Source organism: Pogoniulus pusillus, chromosome 21, assembly GCF_015220805.1.
Source record: "Pogoniulus pusillus isolate bPogPus1 chromosome 21, bPogPus1.pri, whole genome shotgun sequence".
Taxonomy (NCBI): Eukaryota; Metazoa; Chordata; class Aves; order Piciformes; family Lybiidae; genus Pogoniulus; species Pogoniulus pusillus.
The window spans coordinates 11050744-11069742 of record NC_087284.1 but is presented as its reverse complement, the minus strand read 5'-3'; the positions used below and the strand labels follow the sequence as shown (position 1 = coordinate 11069742).

General features: G+C 42.3%; 1 protein-coding gene and 2 long non-coding RNA genes across 5 annotated transcripts in view; 1 reads left to right on the top strand and 2 right to left on the bottom strand.

Moving 5' to 3' along the window:
- Positions 1 to 18999, top strand: part of ADTRP (androgen dependent TFPI regulating protein) — a 35830-nt gene that overhangs the window by 14478 nt on the left and 2353 nt on the right. The window contains exons 4-5 of the mRNA XM_064160925.1: positions 7495 to 7610; positions 11962 to 12113. Of these exons, the coding sequence (XP_064016995.1) occupies positions 7495 to 7610; positions 11962 to 12113 (268 nt within the window). The remainder of the gene's footprint in view (positions 1 to 7494; positions 7611 to 11961; positions 12114 to 18999) is intronic.
- On the bottom strand, positions 1039 to 15819 carry LOC135184813 (uncharacterized). Of its 2 annotated transcripts, XR_010306194.1 has the most exons (7): positions 15757 to 15819; positions 8255 to 8492; positions 7265 to 7370; positions 5640 to 5837; positions 3080 to 3239; positions 2552 to 2617; positions 1039 to 1138 (listed from the first exon to the last, which is right to left on the bottom strand). It is a non-coding gene; the product is annotated as an uncharacterized LOC135184813 (long non-coding RNA). The 2 variants fall into 2 exon arrangements; XR_010306193.1 differs by lacking the exon at positions 15757 to 15819 and having other exon boundaries at positions 8255 to 8590.
- Positions 17035 to 18999, bottom strand: part of LOC135184812 (uncharacterized) — a 41083-nt gene continuing 39118 nt past the window's right edge. For both annotated transcript variants that reach the window (XR_010306192.1, XR_010306191.1), the window contains exon 3: positions 17035 to 17748. This is a non-coding gene — a long non-coding RNA (uncharacterized LOC135184812). The remainder of the gene's footprint in view (positions 17749 to 18999) is intronic.

Sequence of the window (18999 nt, the reverse complement as noted above, 5' to 3'; positions counted from 1 at the left end):
GTTAATCAACAGTCCCAGGGCCTTTGCTGCTGGGGAGCTTTCCAGCTACTCATCCCTAAGCTTGTAGCACTGCATGAAGTTGTCGTGACCCAAGCATAGAACCCAGCACTTGGCCTTGTTGAACCTTATATAAAGCTTTGAGCTCCATGGACAAAAAAAAACAACAAACCCCCTTACTTATATCTCAAGCACAATTATCTTCTCTGAACAAGATTTTTGAAGTGGAAGATATCCAAGACAAAAGATCCACTGGCCAATTTGTCAAATCACATTTTTTTGTTTCTTTCCCAGCCATCTCTTTTCAAACAACACCTGGATACTCTCAGAAGGTGACTAACAACTGGAGATAGCTTGGATTAAATCACTTGCATGTTTTATTCAAATTAATGGCAGGACAGGGCAACACAACATTTTGAAGGGGCTGACAGAATTGAATACTAAAGAGATAGGGGTGATGGTGAGTCAGAAGAGATCACTCAAACATTTAATCTACAACAAGAGCAAAGATGCACATTGACATTGACCAGATGTGTTCACAAAACCAGTAATGCTACACCTGCCTTTCTGTAAAGGAGTTTTGTATTTGCAGCCAGCAAGGCACAGTTCTTGTAAAAATACAAATTTACTTTATTTTCAGCCTACAGCTATGTTTAGTTTAGCCTTCTCTTTTCCTAATTTATTCTGTAGCCCTGCTAAGCATCTCATCTTGACAAAAATCAGCAATTTAGTGTCCTGGGTAATTTACTGACACATAGTTTTGAATTCTGCATGTTCTGGAAACCTTGTAAGCTCAGTAACTAACAAGAAAAGAGGAGGATTGGCAAATGGAGGCACAGAAGTAAAACTACTTACCTGGCAGACTTTCGGCAAAGATGACAACAGACCCCATGTGGCCTGAGCCTCTCAAGCATCTCTGGATTTGCCTCAGTGTAGGTAATCAGTAGCTGACTGTAAAATCATGCAGGTGCCACAGCACTGAGACAGGCTGCCTAGAGAGACTGCAAAGTCTCATTCTGGAGACTCAAAACCCACCTGGACATAACCCTGGACAACCTGTGCTAGGTGACCCTACTTTTAGCAGGGAACTTGGACTAGAGGATCTCCAGAGGTCTCTTCCAACTCCTACCATGCTGTGAATCTATGAAGAGAAATGTCATTTTGAATCAGTATGATTTATCTCCATCTGCAATAGAAAAACAGTTACATGAATACACATTGCCATTACTACTATATGAGGGCATCTGTGTGAAGGATTATATATTCCTACAGCTATTTTAGGAAACTGCTGCAATGCTAACCAACAAAAATTAGTGTGTGGAACAGAACCCACTTAGCCAAGGCACTATAACTGGCCTCCTTCTCCAGATGTGTACATAAGAATCACCTCAGTTTCATATTTGACCATCTTAAATGATTTTCATTGCAATTGATATTTAATGCTTAGTAATTCTTGCATGTTTACACAAGAAAGAAACATTTCCATTTGTTTGCATTTCACAGTATCTCAATTTTAAGCTGTCTGGCAACTATGAACATTCATAGGCTTCCAATTACATTCAGCTTTTGGCTAAGAAGGAGAAAGTGTTCATGAGGGATATGGCACATGAAATTAATCACCCTACACATTTAAGAACAAAGATGCTTTACTTTTCCCAGCACTGCATATGCTTTTTTTTTTTAAGTTTCCACTTTTGTTGACATAAGCTCATTTCCTCAGGGAGAAAGTATGTGTTTCACAGACAAATGTTATGGCAGGGGATCCTCCCTGGCTGCTGCTACCCTGGCGTGCACAGGTGCAGGCTCCCTAACCCACCCTGCAAAGGAACAGCTGGAGACAGATATTCCACACTGAAGGATGTGTCACTTCAGACTCGTGTCAGCTTCCAGCTGCAGCACAACATCGGTTTCTTAGACTACATATCTAATGTCAGGGAAAATGGCAATTAAAATTCTGGCCTCAACACGGAGACAAAACATGTGCTAGTGAGCAATGGGATATTCAACCAGGGCCTTTCTTCCAAAAACATGTGTGCATGCAGGAAATCCTGTCTTTGAAGCTCTTTTACTTTTGATCATACAAGCGCTGTTGTTTTCATCCATTTTTCACCATAATGCTCCTGAACTATCTGCATGCCTTAGAAGAAGTAGAGGGGGAAGGATGTTGCTTTTTCGATGAGTGTGGACCAACACTGAAAGAGCAGGAACAGATAGTAGGTTCGGCGAAGAGGACTCTGGTGTTCAACTGAGCAACAGCTTCCTGCCCTGCTCAGTAACAGTGACAGTTCAGGGGTAATGGTTTTAACCTGAGAGGGGAGATTCCAACTAGATATAAGGAAGAAGCATTTTCCTGAGGGTGGTGAGTCAATGGCATAGGTTGCCAAGGGAGGCAGTAGATGACCTGTCCCTGGATGGTCAGGTTCCATGTCAGGTAGAAGAGGGCTATGAGAAACCTGCTGTAGTTGAAGAAGCCCCTGCTGAGTGCAGGGAGCTTGGAACTAGATGATCTCTAAAGGTCCCTTCCAACCAAAACTGTTCTATCATTCTATGATACCTTGTGTGTCATGCTCCATCCACGAAATACATCTGTGGCTCCCTGAAAATGCACTGATAGGTGAGCCTGTAAAAGACAGCTGGTAACTCTAAGAGAGAATTATTTTTCAAAATAAATAAATATGGCAATATAGTTAAAGAAATAAAATGAACAATAATGCTTGGGCCCTCCCCATCCAGAAAAATACAGGCTAAGAGAGGAAGGAAAATGTGTAAGTACAGATCACAAAATAAAACTTTGAAGGAGGCATTTGAATGAAGGCAGTATCATAGCAAAACCAAACAACAGCAACAACAAGTCTGAAGAGTTTTGTTCCAAAATGAAGCCAAGAAAGAAGAGAGCACACAGAGGCTCAGAAAAGCAGAAGAAGCATGAAACTGAACAGAGGTTATGGTGACAGGAAGCCACTTAGTTTTATTATGCTCAGATAACATAGGCTGAAAATGTTTTTGAAAACGTCCAACCCAAGGAAATTTCCATAGACAAGAGGATGTCTCCCAACAAAGAGCTGAATAACTGAGTAAATACCTCAAGGGTCAATGAATGAACACTGGTTTCATGAGCTTCCTAAGACAGCACCAAAGTCGATTTTTACTTTTTCTTTGCAGTAACCTACTGAGGAAGAAGATGAGAGTCTGAGTATCAGCCATGGGTGATTGTCAGCACACAAGCTCTGCAGGGAATTTGTCTGAAAGGAGAAACACAGGCAGTTTTTCCAAAGTGCTTGATGGTGTCCAACTGTGCCCAGTGGAGTTTAGTTTGGCCAGCAGTAACTGTTTGCTAAAGTCTAATATGTTAATGGAAAGCAGACACGGAGGGTAAAGACAAATCAGAAACAAACAGCTATGGTCAGCCGAGGCATCATTTCCTTCACTCTGGAGTCAAACGGGGTCAAACTGAGTCAAACTACAACACATATGAGTGATCTCAGCAGCTCTAGGGAGATTATTCATGGGCTTAAAACTCAGACTAGGCTGGAGCCTGCAGCTGAGCACAAACTCTACCCAACCCTGACTCCCAGCCCTCAGAAATTTGTTTTAACTTACATTCTGGATACTTGCTTTTACTTAAATTGCTGTATATACTTAAATACAGCAAAATGAGGATGTAATATTGAACAAATACACACATTACTCAAGATAACATCATAGACAAGAAGGAAAAGTTCTATGTGGTCTCACCAAATAGTGGAAATAATATGCAGAGAAGACTATCTCAGCTCAAAACTTATGAACCTGAAATGTATCCTGGGAAACATACAACATGGGGTAAGGAACAAAAAATAAAGAAACAAAGGAATGTTATAATGTCATCTCCACAGGAGATGAGTTAACATGCCAATATTTCTTAAACATATGCTGGACTTCATCTGAAACCTTTCTCCTCCTGTATTCATATGCCAGAGTTTATGAGCAACACAAAGAACATTGCTATTATATAACTAGCTCAGGTTCACCTGAATTTCTCAGGGGAAAAAAACCGAAATAAACCAATCCCAAGTTAAAAATCGTTGTTAAGTGCCAAGAAGAGCTACAGAGGCTTTTAAAATCAAATGTTTAGAGACAGAATTCAGATTGTAGGTGTGATTAGTTCACAAAATATCTAGGATCATCTTGAATGCATTTGTATTTCCCCTGTGCAACTAAATAAACAAAAGCTATTTAAAGACTTCTGTTGTTACAAAAACCTGTGAGCTGAAAGCTTTCCTCAGCAAGTAGAGGTTATTAGACAAGTAAATATATTAGTGTTTCAAAGAGCATAAGAGTAAGTACTGAGAGGATACCTGCCAAGAGAAGATAAAAGCTCTGTGGTTCAGCTGGGTTCATTGATAGCTTGATCACTGTACACACAGCTATTGTTTCAGCCGTTTTTCCTCACCTTGGGGTGAAATAGGTTGGGGTGTTTTTCCTCTCTCTATGATAATTATTTTTGACAGTTTCACTGTTTATATGTGAAACTGAGAAATTGTTAATTGAAGTTAAAAATGAGTCACTGTTTCCAGCAATTTTTGCCAATGTTTTGATCTGTGTCAATCTGAGCTTAATTGTTAAGTTTCCTTTAAGACAAGAGGCAAAACTGAATGTTTGACTTTGGCCCCATACAAATACCACACTCTCCAGATAAATGTCACTTTAAGGATATGAAGAACAGCTAAATAGGGTTGAAAGTCTATTTAATGACTATGCACTAGAGACCTATGGTAAAAATAAATGAGAAAATACTTTCTTCTTTTTTTTTTTGAGAGAGGATATGAGAAGTCTTTAAAGCCTTTCAGCAGATATGATTAACTATGATATATGCTGTATCATTAACGATGTTGCCAAAGTCAACATCTATCGGCTGTGAGAAGGAAACTGTTTGGAAAGCCAACTGTGCGTCGCAGACTAAGGGCAGGCTTTGTGCCCCATAGCCACCCACACAATCACAGAATCACAGGACCTCTGGAGTTTGTCTAGTCCAACCCTCAGGATCACCTAGAGTAAATAACCCAGGAAAGTGTCCAGGAGGTTTTGAATACTTCCAAAGACAGAGACTCCACAACCTCTCTGGGCAGCCTGTTCCAGTGCTCTGCCACCCTCAAACTGACTGGTGTCTGCATCTGCCCTCCTAAATGTTTTTGGGTATTCTGTGGAAATCCCACTGCGATTTTAACAGTTAGTGGTCAAAGTGGATGACCTGGATGAAGAGACAGAGCAAGCAAGTTTGCTGAGGATACAAAACTGTTGAGAGGAGCAGGTGACTCTCCCTGAGGCTGTGCTGCCATTCAGTGAGACCCAGACAGGAAAGTTGGATGGAGAAGAATTACATGGAGTTAAACACAGGCAAGAGTAGATTCCTGCACCTAGGGAGGAATAAGCCCTTACACCAGTAGAGGCTAGGAGTTGACCTGCTGGAAAATAGCTCTGTGGAGAAGGACCTGAGAGTCCTGGTGGATAACAAGTTCACCATGAGCCAGCAATGTGTCATTGTGTCTAAGAAGGCCAAGGGCATCTGTCCCCTCAGTGGTCGTTTCTCTGCTTATCCTTGCTAAGTATTTCCCAGCTACATCTCTCTTGAGGAAAACTAAGGCAATTGTCTTTGGTCCTACCTGCAATGGATATGGAGAACTTGACCATTGCAGTCATCACTGGATCAGCCTCTCAAGCCCTTGAAATCTCTGTCCAGATGAAACAACCCATTCAGTCCTGATTTCTGCACCTGCCTGTGGAGTGATTTTCTGTCATACTTTCTTGCTGTTTGTACTGTCCTTTTCTGGATATGCTCCAAGTTATCAAAATGGAGTGTCCTAAATCAGAGACAGCCAAAACATTATTAACTCAAGTGGAGCCACATAGTTCCTTTCCAGGTCTTTCTTACACACATTATCCCTGTTAATACCATACCAGAAGGTCATGAAAGCAGCATCACACTGCTGACTTGTATGTATTTAACATTCACAGAGATTTCTGACTAAAAGACAGTTACAGGGATTACATATGAAACTTCATGAACCAAAGACTTTTTACTGTTTGAATGAATCCTGGAATTATTTCTCCTGATACAATGAGACCAGATGGGTTATGGAGCTGGAGAACATCTTCTTGAAGGACCACAGAGGAAAATCTCAGTGCTAATGAGTGAGAGGAACTGGAACATCAAATACATTTCTGTCTTTTTTTCTCTGGAAGATGATAACTGAGGTAGAAGGGGTTATTTTGGGCAGCAGCACAGCCAAGTGTGAAGCATAATTCCTGGGGGACCTGAGGAAGACCTTCACTTTCCATTGAGCTGTCACATAGCAGCAACAGAGGAAAATGGATGTCTGCCTCTTAAACAAATAGGTAAAGAATGTTTTCATGCATTCTATATGTAGCTCAGTGAGTGTTTAAAGAATTTCATGTACATTTGTGGCAACTTTTACTGTAAATGTACAGTAATAAAACATCATACTTCTTATCAGATACACAGCACACCACCCAACTGTGATAGGACAAGATGAAATAGCCTCAAGTTGCACCAGGGGAGGTTTTGGTTGGAAATTTAAGGGGATTTCTTCACCAAAAGAGTTGTCAAGCCCTGGAACAGGCTACCCAAGGAAGTGATTCAGTCCCTATTATAGAATCTTAGAATAGTCTGGGTTTGAAGAGACTTTACCATTCCAAGAGCCCCAGATTATCTGTTTAACATCCGAGCCTCACCTCCACACAGTGAGGAGCATCCCTCTTGGAGGCAGACCCCACTACAAAGCATTCAGTGCCACCAAGCTGCTTGCTGAAAATCCTCTGTGCTCAGATATTTACCATTTACCATCATGAAAGGCCTTGAAACTGAAGCTACTTAACACACAATTTGAACTCTGACAGAAAAAAATCAAACACACGAAGGAAAAGAAGCTTCTACAGCAAGCTTTTTACTACCTCTTCATTAAGTTTGTTGGAAGTTCCTTCATCATCTTGAATCACAGCTAACTTAAGTCCTCTGTACATTTACTACCACGTTTTTCACCTTACAAGGAGAAGCACCACACCCTGCAACTGCACTGGAGTAAACAAAGAATGACAACCCAATTGCGACTTGAAAAGAACATGGAAGCGACCCAGCAATTGCCTAATGAGTTCAAGGAGGAGACTTTGTGACATCTTCAAGCACACATAACAATAGAGCTCAATGTCTTTCACGGTGAGAATTAAATAGAAAAAAAAAGGCATTCTAAAATGTAAAAGGAAAGCTCACCTATTCTAGAGTCATGTGGCTCATTCTGCAGGCAGATCTCATTACAATGCCTTTTACAGCATAACAGGAACATTCCCATGATTGTTACCGCAGGGGTACTTCCTCGCTATAAAAAAAGATGAAATATGCTCCTTTGTATATGATTAGATTTGGTATTGTTACATAATTTTGTGCCCACAGGCAGGCTCTTGAGCTTTCTGATCAGCAGTAGACTCTCTTTTTGTCCTCAGCACACAGCTGTATTGCCGTTTGCTGTCCTGGAAATCCTTGCTATACCTCACCGTTACCCAGCGAAGAAGAAGGGATTGATCCTACTAGGATTTGTTGCTTTCCTGTATATCAGTTGGTAAGAATTAAGTGCTTTAAAAACGTTTTGAGGGTTCTACTTTGTAAAACAAGGTTAAAATGATGTGCTTAGCTTGAAGTTCCCACCCAGGCACATGGCAGGTAGCAGTCTGTTCTGTGGAGAAGTCACTTGAATTTCAGCTGTGACCCATGAAAACTATTCCAGTCATAGGCAGAGCATGTTTATTCCAACATAATATAGGTCCTGAGACCATACATATTATCTTCTGCTCTTTTAAGGCCTCTTATAGAAGAGCGACTAAATTGCCATAATTTTCAGGGTATTTTGAGTTATTTCTGACAGGCTGCAGTTTTTGTTTCTATCAGTACCATCCACTTGCTGTCTTGCTCACTGCAAACTCAGCAAATCTCAAAGGTCTGGGGGTCATGAGACAGAAGGGGGTAAAATTCAGTTTGGTATTTGGCAGGGCCACATGGCTGAGTTTAGAAGCTTGAGCTAGAAAATGATACTCAGAGCCAGGTGCAAACTGGTGGGTAGCGAAGAGGCCTCTACCCCAGTGCCACATCCCACTCCACTGGTGGACACTGCCTACACTTCCAGCAATGTACCACCTGTTGGAGGGTGATCCTGAGAGAATAAACTATATTGAACCAGCCCACCCCAGCCCATAGCCATCCGCCCACCTTCTCTGTGTGTGTCACGCACTGCTGGAGCTGGGTTTGCATCTACTGCTGCTTGTCGCATCTTGACTGCAGTGCCAGAATCTGGAGGCACTGCCTGCTGCATCCAACTGTGGGCAGCAGCCAACACTTCAAACCACTCTGAAGATGTCTTTCATTGATACTCTGCTCAGGAATGGGTCCGTGTAGTTTCAGGGCACTCTGTGATACCACTTCCCAGAGCTCAGGAAACACCCTGGCCCTAGGGTGAAGAATATAGAACAACTGGTCAGCAGGGGGGTCACTTATCTCCATGCAAAGATTTCTGATGAGTCATGGGGACTATGCAGGAATCCATCCTTCACATTCCTACCCACCATTCTCACTCTCAGCTAAAGACTCCTCTCAGCCCACCAAGTGAAAATCTGGAATAAAAGATAAACTGCACAGATGACATGCTTTGTGACTTGAAGCCCCTTAGAGTAGCTGTGGAAGCAGTGGACTTCACTGCTACATTAGGTAACCAAGTTAAGTGCCATTTATACTAATCCAGCCCAGAGCCTAAGAGGATTATGACCACGACTTCCTAAATTCCTTTTCTATGTTCTGGTTCACCCAATTGCTTAATGTCAGCTTTGTTCTGCCTGTCCTGACAGCATTTGGGGTTTGTTGTCTTTGAGATCCAACAGCTCTGAGGCAACTGTTGCAGTCATGTGTTCCATGCTTTTCCCTAAAGCCCCTATCAGCTGAGCAATTTCACCCTGCAGGAGACACAGCTCTTACCAGAACCTGAATCCTTATCAAAGACAGAGGACCAACAGAAGCATCAACAAATTTGAACTCTCCCAGTGACTTCTCTGCTGTCACATGATGCTGCCTAGGTCCTGAGTGGAAGATGGTCCCTTAATGTGCTAATACACTGTGTCCTAGGGCTCTGATAATGGGATAAAAAATATTATGCTTTCAGTACTGTTACTTTCTCTCCTCCTGAGGCAGCAAGGAACCTCCTGTCTGTTTTCATTTTGCCTCCTTGTCATAGTTGCCTGCAACCACAGCCTACACCTTTCAACTAACAGAAACAGTTTATAGCCTGTGCACTGAAATCTTGACAAATGCACACTGTTTACTGATGGTGCTGCAACCTGGAGATTTAGTAGCCCCATTTGGGCCCCTTATGTTTCACAAGCAAGGGAGTCTTTCCTGGATGATCTTTATGGTCCTTTCCAACCCAAACCATTCTATGGTTCTATTACCCCTTGTCCTATCACTATGTGCCTTTGTAAAAAGTCTCTCTTCAGCTGTCCTGCAGGCCCCCTTCAAATACTGGAAGGCTGCTCTAAGGTCTTCCCATAGCCTTCTCATCTCCAAGCTGAACACACCCACCTCTCCCAGCCTGTCTTCATCTGCGAGGTGCTGCAAACCTCTGATCAGCTTCATGGCCTCGCTGGAGCTGCTCTAACAGCTCATGTCCTGGTTATACTCAGGACTGTTGTTTTGGTCTGCCCTCTCCATAACTCTGAACATTGTCTGCTTCTCAGTGATTGATATGCAAGGTAAAAATTGAAATCTGGTGAAATGAAATCTTCAAAATAATGAGCCCCTAAATCTAGAGTGTATATTTACAGATAATTACTCATGAGAAACGAGACTATGTATTTGCAAGTTGTGAGGTTCATTTTATGAATTCTCTAGCAAAAAAAACCAACACCACCAAAAAAACCTACCCCAAAACAGCCAACCATTCTGCAATCAGAATGAGTAAGCTGAGGAAACTGGAGGTATGCCTCAAGATAAAAAAAACTGGCAACACACAGCTCCCACCAAGTCAAGAACTAAAAGTGCTCCAGTAGTCCAACATAGTCATGCATGTAGGTTTGAAAACTAAGGTTGGAGCATCTCCTATGAGGCAGGCCAGCTGGCCACACTGCATCAGGATAATCTAGTTCCACATTATATAAGATAAAAGTGGTTCTCTCTCTGGTTTACTGTGTGAAACACACTAAGAAATTAGTAGCCCTGTGCAGTGCAGAACACATGCTGCTGACATTTGCATGGGCTCCAGTTAGCACCTGCTCGTAGTGTTCCTGCTTGGCCTTGCTGTGGCCTTTTCTGCAGGCTTCTAAAAGAATTACTTAGTATTTTCACAGCCCTGTTTGATAAAATAACCTGAAATCAGTTAGTCTCTACACTTAACATTTCCATGCTCAGTCCCAAAACTCCACTGTCAGCGTCTTCCATTTCTCCACTCCACCTGTTAGGTGGGCATTAGTGAATCTCTTTTTATAGGCAAGGTAAAAGGCTGTGGGTTTTATGCCTTATCCTTTCCTTCTCTAATTACAGAAAAGAGAAATAATCTTTTCAGATCCCCCCCACCCTTATCACTTTCCTATTCCTCAGTTTCATAACACAAGTGCAGCCTGTTTGTCACTTCTCTTTGAGGAGTGATGCTCAGTGTAAAGTGGCAGGCTCGTTGCCATCAGAGAAACTGGGATTGCATTCCCATGTTAGCAGTTGGCATGCTCCTCACAGGTGGGATTTAACTAAGAATTAAATCTTTTAGGACTCTTTGGATCCAAAGTCTCTTTTTAGGTGCGTACTGCCCATAGGTAGAGTGGAACATCAAACAAGTGCTGGAGACATGCCCTATTTTTTATGTTATTTACATTTCCCCCCCCCCCATATATATAAAATCAATTAAAATGTATTTTCCCTTTATTTAATATCTTTTTATATTCTTAAGTCCAGGCATTTGCTACCAGCTACTCTTATGAGCTGCAAATGATAATGCTACCAGAGAACTGGTAGCCACTGTAAGACTGTAAAATCATAGAATGTTTTGGGTTGGAAGAAACCTAATAAAGTTTATTTAGTCCAACCTCCCTGCACTGAGCATGGACATCTTCAACTAGATCAGGTTGCTCAGAGCCATGGTCACCCTGATCTGGAATGTTTCCAGGAATGAAACACCTCTCTGACCAACCTGTGCCAGTGTTTTTTGAGATGAAGCTTTTTCTTTTTTTAGAGAAATAAAAAACAAAGACAGGAGTTAAGTGTAAAAAAAGACTTATAAACTAGCTACATTCATCCTCTTCCTTTTCCTTCACTTTTCCCAGTGATGTTTTGCAAATGGTTCTGGCAGAAGAAAACAAAGCAGCTCCATCTGTTTGCCACCTACCTCTTTCCCACCTCTTTTTTAGACCTCCTACACTGGAGAATAGCCCTTGCCCTCTAGCTTCCTGAAAACCTCTTTCTAGCCCCCAGAACAGTGGTCAACAGTGGCATAATAGAGAGAGAGCAAGAAAGAGCACTTAGTCTCTATAGACCCTCAAGATCTGGATAGGGGCTGAAAAGGCGGTTTAACTGAAGAGCAAACATATATGGGAGAGCTCATTTGAATAAGCTTTGCTTAGAAGAGCCAAGTGCACATCCTGATTTCTGAGTGTGTCGCTATTTTGCTGTGATTATATTGCTGTAAATAGCCAGTGCCACTGGGGTGAGAGCAGAACATTGTGTGCATTTCAACCTGTACTGAAACTCATCTAATTTAGCAGTGGCTCAAGTGTGCTTCACAGCAAATAGCGCAAATGCTGAGGAGATGTATCCGACAACTGAACTAATTTTCTCTGCATCAAGATTATTTTGATAACGTGGCCCTTCAGGAGTTAGAAATCATGAAGTGGTTCTTCTAACTGAATAGTCCTAACCAAAGGTCATTTCTTCTCCTTGCCCAGGGTGCTGTGGATTTATTCTGTAACAGGAGAGTGGGTGTATCCTCTCTTTGCTCTCTTCAACCCAGCCGGGTTGGCAGCCTTTTTTGCTGGTAGCCTTGCTGTCATCGTCTCTTTCTACAACTTCGGGGAGTTCCTCAACCGTATGATATGGGGTCAGTCCAAGTTTTGTTTTTCACTTCTATTCATTTGAAAAGTAATTTTAAATTAATTCCTGTAGTTGCCTGGGCAGGTGGGGAAAGGAAGCAGGCCCTTGTACGCTGCAGGGTGGCATTCGAGTGTCTGGTAGAGGTTGCCACATCCTAACCCATTTACCAAACAAACAGATGAAATTGGAGCAAGAATTCCAGCCCTGCCAGATAAATGTCTGGGCCAAGTGTCTCTAATATGGCTTGAGGTGCACCTCTTAGCAGAACAACCACACTCAAACAAGGGTCCAGAGCAGCCAAATCTCTTTAGCTACAACACTTACTCCTGCATCATGTCGTGTTTGTCAGACAATTGTTTACTGACAATGTATAGGAAGACATCAGGGTATTTGGGTGACAACATCACATCGGCTCTGTGAGACAAACAGAACTTCAGAACATCCTACAAACCACTAAGAAATGTACCTGGGTGGAGTGGACCCTCAGCAAGCTTGGTGATGATACAAAACTGGGAGGATTGGCTGGCACACCACAAGGCTATGCTGCCATTGAGAAGGACCTGCACAAGCTGGCGTGATGGGCAGAGGGGAACCTAACAAAGTTCAACAGGGGAAAGTATGAAGTCCTGCACCTAGAGAGGAATAACCCCAGCACCAGTAAAGACTAGGGGCTGACCTGCTAGAACGCAGCTTTGAGGAGAAGGACCTGAGAGTCCTGGTGGACAACAAGTCAGCAATGTGCCCTCATGTCCAAGAAGGCCAGTGGTATCCTGGGGTGTATTAAGAAGAGTGTGACCAGCAGGTTGAGGGAAGTTCTGCCCCTCTATTCTGTCCTGGTGAGGCCACATCTGGAATGCTGTATCTAGTTCTGGGCTCCCCAGTTTAAGAGAGAGTTCAATGAAGGCAACAAAGACGATTAGGGAACTGGACCACATCTGCTAGGAGAGGTTGAGAGAACTGGGGATGTTAAGTCTGGAGAAAACTGAGAGAGGATCTTACCAATATCAAAAGGGCACAAACTGGAACACAGAAAATTCCTTCTAAATAAAATATAAAATGTCTTTACCTTGAGGATGATGGAGCACTGAAACAGGCTGCCCAGAGAGGTTACAGAGTCTTCTTCTCTGGAGAGATTCCAAACCTGCCTGGACATAATCCTGGAAAACCTTCTCTGGATGACCCTGCTTTAGTAGTGGGTTTGAACCGGATCATCTCCAGAGGTCCCTTCTAACCTCCACCACTCTGTGGTACTTTCAGAACATGTCCATTCTGCTGTGGTAGCAGTGGAATCAGTAGTGATTGGAAGAAAATGAAAGGCAATTTCCTTAGACAAATGGGTAGTTAGGAAAAAAATAGTAATTTAGGAGGACAGAGTCCACAGGTACAAGGAAGAGCAAAACTGATGAAGCACCTTTGGGGGTGTTGGCACGAGATATTATTATTATTATTATTATTATTATTATTATTATTATTATTATTATTATTATAGTTGTCATTATTATTTCACCTTGTGATTTCCTCTCTTTTTCACTCAAGATTAAGTTTTTGAGGATGAAAGTGTTTCTGTCAGGAAAACGTGTGTCTTTTATTTAGGACAAATATGTGAACATTTGCAGTTTCTTAACCTAGCTTTTTGATGAAAGAAAAAAACCTGCAAAAACACCTCTGAAAGAACTAAGACACCCTCCCTCTGTTCTCAGGGAACATTTAATGCCTGATCATTTTTGTGAAGTCTCACATGCCTGTCAAGCCAGAGTAGGGTGTCTGTAGCTAGTCTCTCACTATCCATATTCAGCTCCCTAAAAGCAGAAGATTGACTTTCAAATGTGCTGAATAACCAACTTCACCGCTTGATACTTTTGCAAATAAGCTGCTTGCACTACATGTCCGTGTTTGGAAATTTTGGATGAACTCTCTTCTTGCATAAACATGATATGAGATGAGGACTGCTGGTAAATGAAAACAGATCTGCAGCCTTGCTGCAGTATCTCTGGTTTAAGAGACATTATATAAATATAAATAATGGTTACCATTAGTAACTATTACTAATCAAAGGTCACATCGCTACGAGACAGGAGAGTTCTTTATAAGAGATCTGATTCCTGATATCACCTAGATATCAGATTTTTCCATCACTGATTGCACATTAGTCATTTCAGGCTTAGAGTATGCCTGATGCATAATTGAAGATAGTCAGAATTAAAGTAATTTGATTTCCAAGGTGATAATTAATGGGACAAAAGGTCATGCCAAGCAGAGATCAAATTAACAGCAAGAAGTATGTGTTTTGAACAGCTATAAACACTAAATAAATTAACATCTTTTAAGTGAGTATAAAAGATTTCTAAAGAAACTGATGCAAGCACTCAGCTTTCTTTTCTGTGCACACAGAAAGGCTGACAATCACCCCCAGCTGTGATAGCATGAATCACAGAATAACTTGAAAGGGTTGAAAGGGACCTCAGGGATAATCTACTCCAACTCACTTAACCATGTACAGAGACACCTGACAACTAGACCAGGTTGCCCAAGGCTTCATCCAGTCTGGCCTTAAACACCTCCAGGGAGGGGACATCCACAACCACTTCAGGCAACCTATTCCAGAGTCTTACTGTGCTTGTACTGAAGAATAGCTGGTAAGTCCAAGAAGAGCCTGGATGAGGCACTTAGTGCCATGGTCTAGTTGAATGGATAGGGCTGGGTGATAGGTTAGACTGGATGATCTTGGAAGTCTCTTCCAACCTGGTTGATTCTGTGATTCTATACACATACTCTGTTTCAGCTTAAAACCATTTTCCCCAGTTCTGTCATTAGACATGCTTAAAAAAAAAAGCCCTCTCCAGCCTTCCTGCAGGTTCTCTTCAGGTACTGGAAAGCAGCTATAAGGTCCTCCTGGAGCCTCGCCTCTCTTCTCTTCTCCAGCTGATTCCAGCTCTCTGAGCCTGTCCTCATAGCAGAGGTGTTCCATCCTTTCAATCATCCTTGTCACCCTCCTTTGAACTCACTCCAACATTTCTGTGTCCCTCTTATGATGTTAACCTCAGAGAATATAAATGCAGCATACACAGTATCCTCCATTGATATCTGGTCTTTTGCAGTCCATGAAGGTCTCCTACCTGTGGTGGGCCTGCCTCTTCATGCACTTGCTATTTTTCAAAGGGGCCACAAAATCCTGGCCTTAACAATTGCATGGCAGCTTCATCCACATGCAGGATGCTCTCTTTGCATTACAGTTCCCCATATTTGTGCAGAGTCTTGCTACTTCATGTACGTCCTCAGCTCGTCACCCCCAGGATTGGCAGCATTCCCTGGATACACTGATAAAAGAAGCTGCAAGCTGCACTTTAATATCTGCATCTCTGTGGTATTCGAGGCTGCAATTTGATAATGTGGGGGCTGTGGCAGCAACAACTTCTCAATAAGGCCTTGCCCGCCACCGCTCACTCCTTCCTATTACACCCAAGAGGACTTCCTTAAGCTGACACTGATAACAAGATCCCAATAAGCATTGAAACACAGCCAAAAAGAAGCTATTCCAAATTACAGCATGCCAGAGTCTTAATGTATTTCTTGACTGAGACAAATCTTTGGCTAAGCATTGCCAGAGTAAAATGAGCTGCAATCTGAATGAAGACTCAATTCCAACTTACCTTTGTGCAGCGAAAACGCTTCCACATACTTTTTGTCATCCTACTCTGTCTTGTCTCACTTTCCTGTTACAGTTAGGAAGAAGATGCAGTTAAAATAACCCTGCAGAGACGAAACATCACCAAACAAACAAAACCAAAATCCTCCACCACCACCAAAAGCTACACATAAAGCAAATCAGTCTGTGGTGAATGAGGACAGACCTCTTTGTCTCTCCAATTCATTCATTCTGCCCATCTCCTACTTCCCCCAAAAGAGAATGAACATGGAAGGATACTTTTGCCTTCTTATTTCTTGCTCAGTGCCCTAAAGGCATAGCTTGAGTTTCAGAGTAGTGCAGTTGTCCACTGGGTTCCTATAGGCACATGTGGAAACATGTTCTATAACACCAGTAGCAAGCACACAATTAGACCTAATGGTCATGATCCTGGTGGCACCTGCCAAGGCAGTCTGCCTGCACCACAAAAGAAAAGGCTCTAGGGGAACTTTTTCCACTTACTGAGTTTGTGCCTAGAGAAGTTGTGTTTATTCAAAGGCACAAGAAGTGATCAACAGGTAGCTCCGTGTGAAAAGCAAGGCTGGTTTCTTTCTGGTCTTACAGCCTGCATTCTGTAAACTGGAAATGAAGCTTGTCCTACAGCATAGCTTGCTTCTTACAGGCTTTCTTCCATGTCCTTTTGTAGCTTCACTTTTCCTAAAACCAGCCACATAAATCATAAAGCCATAGTATGTTTTGGGTGGGAAGGGACCTTTGAAGGTCATCTAGTCAAACTTCTCTGCAGTCAGCAGGGACATCTTCAACTAGATCAGGTTGCTTAGAGCCCCAGCCAAGCTGACCTTAAATGTTTCCAGGAATGGGGTAGCCACCACCTCTCTGGGCCACAGGTGCCAATGTTTCATTGCCCTTCCTGTAAAAATATTCTCCCTTATCCAGTATAATATCCACTCTTGATTTAAAACAATCACTGCTTGTCCTGTTGCAATAGGCTCTACTAGAAAGTTCGTCCCAATCATTCATACAGACCCCCTTTAAGTACTGAAAAGCTGCAATAAGGTCTCTCTAGAGACTTCTTTTCTCAAGGCTGAATAACACCAACTCTCTCGGCCTTTCTTCACAGAAGAGGTGTTCCAGCCTTCTGATAGGTTTTGTGGCTTTCCTCTCGACCCACTCAAGGCCATGTTTTTCCTGTGCTGAGGAATCCAGAGATGGACATTTACTCCTCTTCATCCCTTGCATGTATACTCAGCTCCAACATCTTCCAAAGTGTCTGGATGACCAAAAAGATTCAGGATTATTTCTGAGAGCTGGAAAATCCAGCTTCTCAAATAATACAACCTTGTTTTCCCTTTTCAGAACACCTGAAAGATGCCAGATCCTAAATTTGTTTTATTATTTATAGACAAACTGTTTCATACAGTATTGGAGCCTTTAAAAATGTATTATCTCTCCTGTGCCTCTCCTTTGCCTTGCACAGTTGGATGGGTGGTAACTAAGGCAACCCAGCTGCACAGCCACAGAGGCACAGAAAATAGTACCAGTAATGACTTTGTGTGTGTGTGTGTGTGTGTGTGTTTTAAATCCCAGAGTTTCTAGAGTACTAGACAATGTTGAGCAATACCAAAACTCCAAAGAGGATAATTGGAAACAATGGGCTGATTCTTCCATTGCCATAAATTCACCTCAGCCAAGAATTTGGCTGCAGGGTCCAAGTATAAAAAATGAACCCTACGATTGCTTCTCCCATTCTCAATAGGTCAAACGCATCTTGTAGGCAACTGCTGTCATGTTACTTTGACCTATAAAACTAGAACCCTCAAAAATAAAACAAAGCCCATTTTCCTCAGGTTTTGCTCGTGGTGAGACATTCAGATCCTCAGAAGAAATTAAGATCAAAGTTCTCTACATCAGATAGAGGAACATTTCAGGTGACATCTCTTCTCTGGTGTCAATATTTGATGATGGAGCATATTTATTTGTCTTCCATCTAAGGCACCTGGGAAGAAAAAAAACCCAAACAGTATTTATTGGTTGCTTAATTTCAAAACTTTGACATGCAGGTGGATAGGAACTAAAAGCAGCAACAGTGATGAGGCACAACAGGCAAACCACTTGCGAGATTTTACAGTCACAAGACCTCTGCCAAGTCCACATAAGTGCTCATCACCCACTGATGGGGCTGTCCTTTGGGAAAGAAGTGGGGTAGAAAGCAAGGTAGGCTGGTGGAGCGGGCAGCAGTTCCAAGGTATCTGTGCCTGAATGTATGCTGTCCTCCAGAAGGGAAACCTTGGGTCAGCAGCCAGCTGAGGAATACTACAGAATTAAATTCAGAATTAGAAGTACTCTAAAGCAAGGGCTAAGGCAGTAAAAGAAGAAGAGCTGTTGCATTCAGGAAGAACGGGAAACTTATGGTGAAGTGACCTCCTCATGCACAGATGGATATGCTCCTTCATGAGGTCTTGGATTTCTTTAGAAGACATGGCTGAAATTTATTCACCTAAGGCTGAGCTGAAGTTAGGCAGCAACTGTAACATATTTTTCCTCTTCTTCATTACTTTTGCATTAAACATGTTTTCCAGAAATATGTTTTAGAAACTGCTTGTTTTCCCTGGCTTTCATTTGTGTCTTCACATGCTTGTGAAACCAAGCAAGCTCTCTTAATACCCTGAAGTCAGCTACTGGGAAACCCAGCCTGTGTGACAGCACAGGAATCTGTGTGCTAAAAGCCATCCTAGAATACGATGGAACTTGCAGTGCTCTCATTCTTCTGAGCAGCTGTTTGAGAGCACAGAAACCTGAGTGGTAAATAAAGGGATGCAGAGGGCATCTGTGTGTGATACTAAGTCATTCTACCATTGAACTGCTACAGGCTTATGAATGTTAAAGTGCTTGGTCTGAAGGTAACTATTAATCCACACATAGGCTTCGCCTTTTGTTAGTAGTGCATCCCAGAGTGGCTTTTAAACTGAGCCTCCTTTCCAGAAGACATTCTTCATTTAAAATCATAGAATTGTTTAGGTTGGAAAAGATCTTTAAGATCACTGACTCCAACCACTATCTAACTCTATCAAATCTGGTGCTAAACCATGTCACTCAGCACTGCATCTCTGCATCTCTTAAAAGCCTCCAGGAATGCTGATTCAACAGCCTCCCTGGGGAGGCTGTTCCAGTGTTTCAGAACCCTTTCAACAACAACAAAAAAAAGTTTCTTCTAACATCCAATCTAAACCTCCCCTGGTGCAACCTG